The 10,963-nt window shown below is 49.6% G+C and overlaps 1 protein-coding gene across 1 annotated transcript; it reads left to right on the forward strand.

Moving 5' to 3' along the window:
* The first annotated feature begins 3,857 nt into the window (after nucleotides 1-3,857).
* Nucleotides 3,858-10,055, forward strand: ARC (activity regulated cytoskeleton associated protein). The gene is made up of 3 exons (XM_030012875.1): nucleotides 3,858-7,159; nucleotides 7,749-7,917; nucleotides 8,287-10,055. The coding sequence occupies exon 1, from the start codon at nucleotides 4,373-4,375 to the stop codon at nucleotides 5,585-5,587; it is 1,215 nt and encodes a 404-aa protein (XP_029868735.1). The 5' UTR covers nucleotides 3,858-4,372; the 3' UTR covers nucleotides 5,588-7,159; nucleotides 7,749-7,917; nucleotides 8,287-10,055.
* Nucleotides 10,056-10,963: the final 908 nt, after the last annotated feature.

Genomic DNA, 10,963 nt, shown 5'->3' on the forward strand with positions numbered 1-10,963 from the left:
AGCACCGTTGTGACGGCACCGGGGAAGGTGCCAGTGCTGGCTGCGACTCAGTGTCCCTTTCATCTGGTCCCCGTCGTGGGGGTTTTCTGTTGCTGCTCGCTGCCACGAGATGCTTTTGTCTGCCTGTAATTAGTCTGTTGGCTTTTCTCTTTCTCTCTCCTCCTTTTTTTGAGGGTCTGATCCTTATCTACTGTGGTTTAAAACTGTTCAGGAAGCTCTAGGGAGACAACCCACGTTGACACCATCCTTGCTGAGCTATGAGATGTGGCTTTTGCTGTTTTCTCTCCCATCTTTGCTCCTGCTTAGCTGTTTTGGAGGAAACTACCCCTGCTCACCGATCACCTTTTTTCTTCCTCCCCCATACTCACTTCCCACCTCCCTTTCTGCTCTTCTTGCCCCCCCCCCTCTTGTCTTGGACCTCCTAATGCCACCCAGAAGAGCACATGTCCTGCAGCCTCCTCCATCCATCCCATTGCCAGCTCCCCTGCGGCCAGGCAGCTAATTTCAACAGAAGTCTGGCTGCCTCTTTGTGAAGCCCTGAGATGAAGCTGCTGTGGTTATGAAAGCCTCCTCCTCAGCCTGCCCCAGTCCGTGGCTCCTGTCCTTCCATGCCCGTCTGTCTGTCTGTGCCCGGAAATTGTCTGTCTGCCTCAAATTACCTCTGTCAGCTCCCAGCACTCTACGTCTCCCTCCTCCCTTTGCTTCCGGCTCCCCTCTCTCCTCCTCCTCTACCCACGCACCTTACTTTAATTAGAAATACAATGAAAATGCTTATCACTATGTCTTAATCAGCAAGTCATTCCCCAGCAGGTCCAGAAGGAAAAACCCCGTTCCTCCTCGCCTCTCCTGTCTCCCCCGCCACCTCCACAGAAGAAGAGCACGCAGATTAGGAGGAGAGCTCGGTAGAAAAGTTGCTGAATGAGATGAACCTAGAGAGCTGGACAAGCTGGAGGAAAAGACGAACAGAAACCTTATGATATTCAACAAGGACAAATTCTGTGCCTGGGAAGAAAGAGTCGCTGGCAGCGACTGGCTGGCAGGAATGGACCTGGGAGTGCTGGGGGACAGCAGGCTGAGTAGGTATGATCCAGCAGTGTCCTGGCAGCAAAAAAAGTATTCTGGACTGTGAGAGCATGAGTACGGCCAGGACGTCAATGGAAGTGATTATCCCCCTCTACTGGGGATGTATTAGACCATATCTAGCTGCTGCAACCACGTTTGGGCCCCATAATACAAGACATTGATCAACTGGGATGAGTTCAGCACGGGCCGTTGAGGAGGTCAGGGCTAGAGCACGTGTCTGGTGTGGGACTAGGGCTTGTCCAGCCTGGAGAAGCGATGGCACTGGGGGGACCTAACAGCAGTCTCCTGTACCTGTGGGGAGGTTATCAAGGAGGTAGAGCCAAGCTCTTGGTAGAGGTGGCTGGTGAGAGGACAAGAGACATTGGGTGTAAATTGAAACAAGACACTCCGTCTTGGTATAAGGAAAAAGGTTTTTCCTCTGAGGACAGTCATGCAGTGGAGCAGGTTGCCCAAAGAGGGTGGTACAATCCCCATCCCTGGGGTTTTCAATAACTGAAACCTGAACCACCTCATCTGACCCAGTAGCTGACTCAACTTAGAGTAGGAGATTGAGCTAGAAACCTCCTGAGGTCCCTTCCAACCTTAATAATCCTGAGATCCTATGACCAGTCCTAAGTGCCAAATGAGGCCATTCAGACTGATGAATCCCACACACACTGAAAACTACGGGAGAAGGAAAGAGAAGTAGCAGGGTCTGGAAAGAGACAGATTTGGCGGAGTCGGTTTTATAGCCAGTTCATCCCAGACTCTGGCATTTGATGGGACAAGGTGAGGTTGAAACCAGGTCACCTTGTAAAGTTAAATCCAGGCTATAACCTGTCCCCATCCACTGGCAATCTCCTAAGGAGCATTTCTGGTGATCCAGGGTAAAAAGCTTTCTGGAGAATATCTTTGAACTAATCCAGAGATGCAGAGATTGCACAGTCTCTCCCAATTCATGTGATCTCTTACTGGTAGTGCAGATTTAAGGCAGACTCTCCGGGGTATAGAAACTGCAGCATAAAAGGCTCCAGATCTGTCCCAAACCCTCAGATGATTGACATTTAACCCTTTCTAAACACAAAAAAAAAGATGCACAAAAATCTCACGCTTAGGAAAGCTGGGTGAAAGCGGAGAAGTAAGCCAGACAGAGGGCATGGCTCTCTGCCAGTCATATCACTATCATGATACGTGTGGGGGATAAAGTGGCATTGGGAGGGTCTGCTGGATCAGGAATCCTGCATTTACACCCTCAGGCTTTTGTGCCCTTCCCCATCACCGTCACTCCCCACCTTCAACTAAACCATGCAGCCCTTCTATGTCAGCTTGCTGCTGCCTTAAATAACCCTCCCGTTTCCCAAAAGCCGTACGGCAGTAGTGTTTGCCCATGTGCCATCGCCTGGCAGGGACCAGAGGCGTGCCTTCCTGCAACACATGGATATGGGGGGTAAAGGGAGTCCTGCCTCCTGTCCTTCACGCCCTTCAGCTTAATCACTGCCAGTTTGCTCCAAGGGGACTCTGCTTTAACCAAACGCGTGGGGTCACCGAGACCTCCTTTCAGCAGGACTTCACTGAAAAACCATCCGTCTCCTCCGCATTTCACTTTTACCAGGCTGGCTGCAGTCCCACCGGGAAACACGTGGCCAGGAGCCGCGGGAGTGGGGATCCATCCTCAGCCTCCCTGGCACGCTGCCCACCACCCCGAGCGGAGGCAAGACACGTCCCCGCTGCCAGCAGGCTTGAACCCCTTTTTTAGGTGATATTCATGAATCAGCATCCCACTGCCTCCGGCCACTGTCCCTGGGAGAGGATGAGAAGCCCCACGATGTCCTCAGTACCTCTCTGAGTGTGTTCCGGTGGGGAACTCTCTCGGATTAGGGAATCCTTTATCTCTGGCTTATATAAGACCCGGGGACTCCTTTTATGGTTGGCTTTTCCTGCTTTGTCAAGAGCAAAGAACAAATGTAGCTTCATCTACACTTGTGGGTTGGCTAACTGATTAAGCATCTGATTCAAGTTCAGTACAGAACAGGCTTTTGATGGGCGGATTTAATTTGGTGTAAAAACCAGGATGCCGTCCCCCTCCCTTACCGAATATTCCCAAGATAGCGGTTGGTCTGGTGCAATTAAGCAGTGGGGATGACTCCCACCTACCAATGCTTTAGAAAGTCCAGAGTGCTCCAATTTGTACTGAAGTGGCTCCTTTGAGTGTCGTCCCCCCCCTTCCCCCCTCCTCTTTTCTTTTTCTTTTCTCTCTCCCCCCCCCTTTTTTTCCTGCTGATTTATCACCATTTCCAAGCATTTGCATTAAGAGTGAGCTCACTCTGTGTGTGTGTGTGTGTGTGTGCGCGCGCGCGCGCACATGTGAGGGTGTGCGGGGGGCCGGTGGGCGTCTGTCTTCGTGTGACACACTGAATTCCTCCTCATCTCCCCCTCTGCGAGTCCTGCCAGGGGAAGCATGCTAATGATGACCTTGCTGAGTAAATAGTTGTGGAATGAATAAGTGTTTTTCCTGCAATCTGAAAGGCGGAAGGTGCGATTACTCATCCATCTATCCAACTGTCTCCAGCACCTTTCAAGTGCTTCTCGCGTCGAGTCTGGGGGCGTGCGTGAGGGGGTGGGAAGCCAGGGGAGGCTGCCAAGATCTGGGTTGCCACAGACACCGGCTTCGCTTTTCCTCCAATAAACGCCGCACTGAGAGTGCGAGAGGAGGCAGGGCACCACCCACATGTTGAGCTGTGTGGGGTATAAGTAGATGGAAGAGCCTGGACTAGTGGCAGTTCAGACAGGGAAGAGAAGCAGCTCTTTGCATCTCTAGTGAAAGCGTCTTTGACTCGCCAAGTTTACCAGAGGAGAAATCACCGGGATTTTTGCAGCAGCTTCCAGCTTCTGTGTGCATCTCTGTGTGTTTTTCTCCAGCGGGGACTCTCCACCGTTCAAGATTCTCAGCTCCGGATGAGCAGGTAGCGGGCACGCGTGCGGGGCTGGATGTTTTAGCCAACTCCTCCCCTTGTTCCTGGAGGATCCTGGCTCTCTCTGGGACACCCTGAGCACGTGAGACCGGCGTTTCCAGCTGTGCACCAGGAGAAATTTGCCTACAACTCTCTCTGGAATCCACAGGGACCGAACAGCTCACTCTGCGGTGATATCTGATTTGGTTGTGTTTGTGTCGAAAAGTCTTTTGAGGGGGGGTTTAGAAGTCTCTGTGTGTCTTTCGGGAAGTGCTGTGGTGGGGTTTTTGGGAGCCAGCTCTAGCGCCAGGGCTTAGAACCCAGTTCTTTCCGTGTTTGACACTCGCACGGTCGGAGCCATGCAGCTGGATAATGTCACCAATGCGGGCATCCACTCCTTTCAGGGGCACCGTGGAGTTGCCAACAAGCCCAATGTGATCCTGCAGATAGGGAAATGCAGGGCAGAGATGTTGGAGCACGTCAGGAGGACCCACCGGCACCTCCTCTCTGAGGTCTCCAAGCAGGTGGAGCGCGAGCTGAAAGGCTTGCAGAAATCAGTGGGGAAGTTAGAAAATAACTTAGAGGACCATGTCCCAACTGATAACCAAAGATGGAAGAAGTCCATCAAGGCCTGCCTGGCCAGATGCCAGGAAACCATTGCCCATCTGGAGAGGTGGGTCAAGAGAGAGATGAATGTTTGGAAGGAGGTCTTTTTCCGTCTGGAGAAGTGGGCCGACCGTCTGGAGTCCATGGGAGGCAAATATTGCCCTGGGGACCATGGCAAGCAGACTGTGTCCGTTGGGGTGGGAGGCCCAGAGATAAGGCCAAGTGAGGGGGAGATTTATGATTATGCCCTTGATATGAGCCAAATGTATGCGCTGACCCCTCCTCCTGGGGAGGTGCCCAGCATCCCCCAGGCCCACGATTCCTACCAGTGGGTCTCCGTGTCAGAGGATGCTCCAGCCTCCCCAGTGGAGACCCAGGTCTTTGAGGATCCCCGGGAGTTCTTGAGCCACTTGGAGGAATACTTAAAGCAGGTGGGTGGAACAGAGGAGTACTGGCTGTCTCAGATCCAAAACCACATGAATGGCCCAGCTAAAAAGTGGTGGGAATACAAGCAGGACTCTGTCAAGAACTGGGTCGAGTTCAAGAAGGAGTTCCTGCAGTACAGCGAGGGGACTCTGACTAGGGATGCTATCAAAAGGGAGCTGGATTTGCCCCAGAAAGAGGGGGAGCCCCTGGACCAGTTCCTTTGGCGCAAGAGAGACTTGTACCAGACCCTCTATGTCGATGCAGATGAGGAGGAAATTATCCAGTACGTGGTAGGCACCCTCCAGCCCAAACTGAAGCGCTTCTTGAGTTACCCCTTGCCCAAGACCTTAGAGCAGCTGATCCAAAGAGGGAAGGAAGTCCAAGGCAGCATGGACCACTCGGAGGAGCCCAGCCCACAGAGGACCCCTGAGATTCAATCAGGAGATTCTGTGGACAGCGTGCCTCCTTCAACCACTGCCAGTCCCGTGCCGAGCAATGGGACTCAACCCGAGCCCCCGAGCCCACCAGCTACTGTCATATGAGCTAGTCCAAGGGAGGCATCGGTCTGGGTTACATGAAAGGGAGAAGGGGGCATATTTAGGAAGCTTCTCCTTGGAGAGAGGTTCTGGCTGAGACGAGACATGAGGTGTGCTCAGTCCAACAGCCCATAGCAGAGGAATTCACTTTGCTTGTGGGGGGAGGGAGGCAATGGGGGAGAGGCACCTTAGGATGTGGTTGCCCACCTCAGCTGAGCCATGCAATACGGTGGTGCTGGAGATACTTGCTTGCACCACTGTGGGGAACGGACAATTTTATGAGATCCCTGACAAGAAACTAGAGACAATTCCCAACTTCAGAGGCAGCCGCTTAGCACTGGCGGCTTTCAAGGACTTCATACGAGCGCAGCAATTGGCTGAGGGTTCCTACCCATCTGGATCTCTCCTTCTCCTTCTCTCCTCCCTCTTCTGAAGAGGTGTCCCTGCCCTGAGGAGACACCTTTCCTTTGTCCCTTGCCCATTTCTGATTTGCCACTGGGCTTCTGTTCACTTGGCAATTTCCTGTTCTTACTTGCTCCAAAGGATTAAATAATTTTTTTGATTTTTTTTTAGAAGAAGAAATCCTATGACTTCAGGAACGGAAAACTTTAAGAATCTGGATTATTTTTAGTGTTTTTCATTTCACTGCACCTAATATCTGCTTTAATGTTTTTCCTCTCAAGAGGCTCTTACTGGTTTACTTCTCGTCTTAGTTTCTGCTCACTCTAATCAAGGCCACTGCAGTGCAGAGGAAAATTTCACCCTTTCTCTGCACATTATACTGTGCATTCAGCAGGAAACAGAGTTTCAAATTAAATTCTGAGCTCATTTATTGAAGGGGCAGTCTGCTTGCTTTCAGAAAAGAGAGGGTGTCAAGGTGGAGAGAGGAGGCACCAGAGCTATTTTGAGAGGGTGGGGGGAAGTAAAGGAAATAAATAAATATACTTTGAATGAAACAAACAAACACATCCTAAATCCAGAGCAAAATATCCCCAGAGTAGCAAATCGAGTCCATGCTAATGTGTGGAGACAACAGCAGCTTTTGCCATGTAAAAGCAAAAAGAAGTGAAGAGAGGAGCTGTGTGTCCCAGCACAGTTTCAGCCTGTGCATCACAACAAACAGTTTCTGCTCACAGACAGACTCAAAATGCCCCTGGAAAGCCTGGCACCCCTGTCCTGGAGCACCTGAGGACAGAGCGTTGTCTGTTCACAAAGAACTTTCTACAACAACTTGCTGTGGATGGAGACAGACTTGGACTCAGTGACATTTTCCATCTTGAAACAGTAATGCTCAGCGTTCACCTTGCTTTGGCTAATGTCTGATGACAGGATTTTAAGATGAAACTGCTCTAAGACATATTCAGAAAGTTTGGCTCTTCAAAGCTTCTTGAGGCTGGACACATCTTGAGCATCATCTGCATTCACCACCAGACCAAATAAACAACACCTCTGCAGGAGATGCAGCAGGGATGCAGCAACAGGATTGCCCCTGGGATGCTCCTGGCACTACTACAGCAGTGACATGTGGCACCGGTGGCTTGGAAGGCCTTTGGTGTGTCTCCTTCCAAGAGGCTGAAGGTAAGGCAACTCTCTGACATTCTTTTCTCTGCACTCCCCAGACCTAAATTAGCCATAACCTGTCCAGTAGGAACCTTGCACTGGGATAAAAAAAAAAAAAAAAAAAAAATCTGAAATGGGACTTGAAGCACTCACTGTAAATGACAGATTAGGGTTGGGAGAAAAGGGGAAGGGAAATAAGGGGAAATAAAGGACAGTGAGTGGGAAAAGTTTCCAAACAGGACAGTATCTTGCACTTTCTGACTAGTATGGGGAGGAAAAGGGAAGCTTCTTCATTAGCCCAGACCAAGGACCTGCCCCATGAAGCACTGGGCTTGAGTCCCCAGCTGAGACAACACATCCCAGGTCCGTGCAGAGCCCAGAGGAGATGCACGTCTACTCTGCACCCTTGCTAGAAGTGAGTTGGTCTCAGGAACAGCGGGGGCTCTCCTCTCACTTGTTCAGAGTGAGTTAGTTTGGCAGTGGCCGTGTCATCAGGGAGAAGGGAGCATTTCTCACTAATGACCTGGGATGAGTGGTGGGGGAGTGGGTGTCATTGCTGAGGATGAGCTGGCCGTGCATTACAAGCATTATCTTCTCTTGGTTACAGTGACTCACTCAGATCCTCCTCTGAGAAGGAATCACTTCACAGTGCTCAGGATTCAGAAGGGAAGCCAAAGAGAAAAAGCTTCCAAACCAAGGATTCAACATCAGACCTGCTGTCAGGATCCCCAGCCACTGACTGCTGGATCCACTGTCTGAAGGAAAGACCGGCACAGGTAATTACCTCTCATCTTACCCTTGTGGGCTTTTCTTAGCCTCCCCGGTGCCCTGCCCCAAGATACTGAATAGCCCAGGTGCAAATACCTGTGCTGGTCTTGAGACCTCGGCCCCAATAGGTGGGATTTCAGCTTCTTGATGTAGGAATCCAAGCCCCAATGATTAACGCTCTGGGGACAGTGCACAACATGCCTTTCTTTCTGCCGGACCATTGGCAAATGCTTAGACACCAATACCTGGTGGGACCTCCGGGCTGCAGACACCTAGTAGGCACAGCTGAATTTAACCCCATCTCCCGTGAAATCCCCTGTACTCTCCGCTTTAGATATCTAACCGGAGCTGCTGCATTTTTTTTTTTTCTTTTACAGCTATCCCTGCTGCTGTTGCTGAGTTTCCTTCTCTGTGTCCAAGAGTCCTGCTTTCTCAGGGGGGAAGCGAGCGCTGCAGGAAGACAGAGGGCAAATCGTGCACCAAAGAGCCTCCCATGAAGCGCAATGCTGTGTTCAAGGTATTGAGAGCCGGAATGAAAGGGGGAAGCCACTTCCAACAGGATGAAGAAAAGTCTGAGCTGGTCCAAGCAAGGAAGAAAGTGTTGAGAATGAAAAGAGGCAGAACAGAAGAACCAAGTCTGGGCTTTGGGGACAGCGAGGATGCTGGGCTTGTACTGACTGTTGAGATGATACCATACCTCTGCAATTTGGGGCCACTGGGACTCACCTAAAGAAATCTTCACTAGATTATCAGTTAAAAAAAACTTTCCTGATTAACCTTGCCAAATGACTGACCCTACCTAGGCTACGAACCCTCCATGCTGTTAATGCTGTAACTCATTTTTCCTGAGTTGAGGGTAGCTTCATTTCATGCGGGTATCAGTTTCAAACCTCAAAGGGCTCCGGAGGTTCGGAGAAGCATCCTGCGGTCCAGATGCTTGTCTGAACTGCTTGAGCCTACACAACTGGGCCGGCTGTTTTGCCAGAAAAGAGAATCTTGTGAGACAGCAGGCGATTCCTGGATCTGCATGGGCCAGAGTTACTGCAAGAACCGAGGTTCTTGTGCTGGCTTTGGCATGACTGTATCCATCCAGACCCAGGGAGAGCAAAAGATGTGTAAAAGACAAGAGCTCGAGTGAGTTGAACAAGACAGTTTTGGTTCATATCTCAGCTGAAGAGGTCCAGTTGGTTCCTCTCTCTTCCAGAGCCAACTGTCCCAGGTATGCGTGTGTGCGTGTCAGTGCGGGTGTATGTGTGTTGAGCAATCAAATCCACCTAACTAAATTCTGTGGTGTTTTGTTGCATTTGAACGAAGCCAATGGGACCTAATGTGCATTCCAACAATGCTCAGCAAAAATGTCCAGGACTGGAAAATTATGTAAAACCATGTAAAGGCAGATTCTACAGGCATCATCTCAAGTCAAAATGATGTTGATTTTGAGGTGCTTAATTTCCACAGTCTCTTTCAAGGGACTTGACTGCCTCAATAGGCATTTTATTTTTCCATAGACTTTCCTGTCTTTTTAAGGAATTAGCCTGTCTGTGCTACTTGGTCATTTGATCCTGAGGTTTGTACATTTTCAGCTGACTTTTTGGAATGTGCAGAACTGAATCTCCTGCACTGATTTTATGTCAATTATTGCTCCTAGCAGATGGGAGCTTTACTTGTAGCACCCTGGTTTATAATACCAGCCTCTCCAGGAAGGACTGGTAGTTTATTTTCCTGGGGCTGAGTCACGTGAATGAAGATGTGTGTATGTGTTGTGTCTGTGAAATTTTAGCAGATTTCAACCACTGGATTTTTTTTTTTTTTTCCTTAGGCAATTTTACATTTGACTCTGGCAAAACTACTTTAGAGTTTTTATTTTTACTAGAGATATTATTAATTCAAACAACCTTGTACAAAAAGCAGACACATTAAATCACTACAGGTTATAGGGGTTGAAGCCAAAAGGTCTTTGTAAGCCGACATCACTTGCCCTAGATCTGACTGTATCAGGCAGTTTATTCCTCATGTGTCATGTTGGAGTTACAAGATCACACCAAGCCACTAGAACCTGTCAATAGAATAGTGCTACACTCTATTTGCTATTGTAGCAAAGCCTTTTGTAGATTTATACAATAAAACTTTGAAATATGTGCTTCAATTGCTTTGTGCCTTGCTTTCTGGTCTTTCTTCCTTGGTTCATGGGAGACTCGAGTAACTATTGCCCTCTGAAGACTTGGTCTTGTCAGCCGTTTGGCCTTAGTTGACTTATGAAATCTTCCTTCTCAGCAAAAGCGGATGATTGACATAAAGATGAAATGTACTGGGCCTTTGAAGAAGAAGGGTTGGATATAGACAATACGGAGGTGCTTTAAGGGGTTTGTTTAGCATCTCAGATCGAGTCAAATGTAGCCCATGAGGCTGGGAGAAATGGTGCCTTGTGGGACTGTGGATTGTGCAGGGCTCTTGTTGGGTACAGCTAAGAGAAAGGCTATTGAAGCAGAAGGCAATCACATTCCCACCCATGCTTGAGAAGTAATATGCATGGAAGAGCTGAGGCAATCAGGGCCAAGGTAAAGAAATCTCTAAGCGTGAATCAGCTCTGCTTCTTATCCAAAGAGACTTCAGCAGTCAGAAAAGCCAGCACTCAGCAGCACAGAGACCCAGGAGCTACTGGCAGGCTGGTGCTTTGCTACCTGATGCATCCCCCTACAGCAAGGTTATTCTCCGTTCCTTGGGTTTGTTACTTATAAAACACCCCTGGGTCATCGGGGCTGGAGGAAAGGAACATAGCAGGCGATGTAGCTTAGAGTGCTTTAAATTGAAATGAGTATTTTTGCAATAGGCTGGGCTCAAAATTCTAGCCCCAAAGACCCTCAGTCCATGGGGATAGAGGACTCCGCAAATCCCTCCTCTTCTGGAGAGGTTTTGCACTCAGGTGGATATAGCCCCCATTCCCTGCTCCACCCCTGGTCTCTCTCCAACGAGGAAGGTGTTAGGACTAACAGTCCAGGGTGTGATGCAACTGGTAACGTGCACTTGGGTAAGTCAGCTGGAGAAACAAACGGA

The sequence above is a fragment of the Aquila chrysaetos genome, chromosome 4 (genome assembly GCF_900496995.4).
Source record: "Aquila chrysaetos chrysaetos chromosome 4, bAquChr1.4, whole genome shotgun sequence".
Lineage (NCBI taxonomy): Eukaryota > Metazoa > Chordata > Aves > Accipitriformes > Accipitridae > Aquila > Aquila chrysaetos.

Excerpts from the sequence above, each read along its gene's own strand:
- ARC (XM_030012875.1), top strand. The coding sequence starts at position 4,373 with ATGCAGCTGGATAATGTCACCAATGCGGGCATCCACTCCTTTCAGGGG.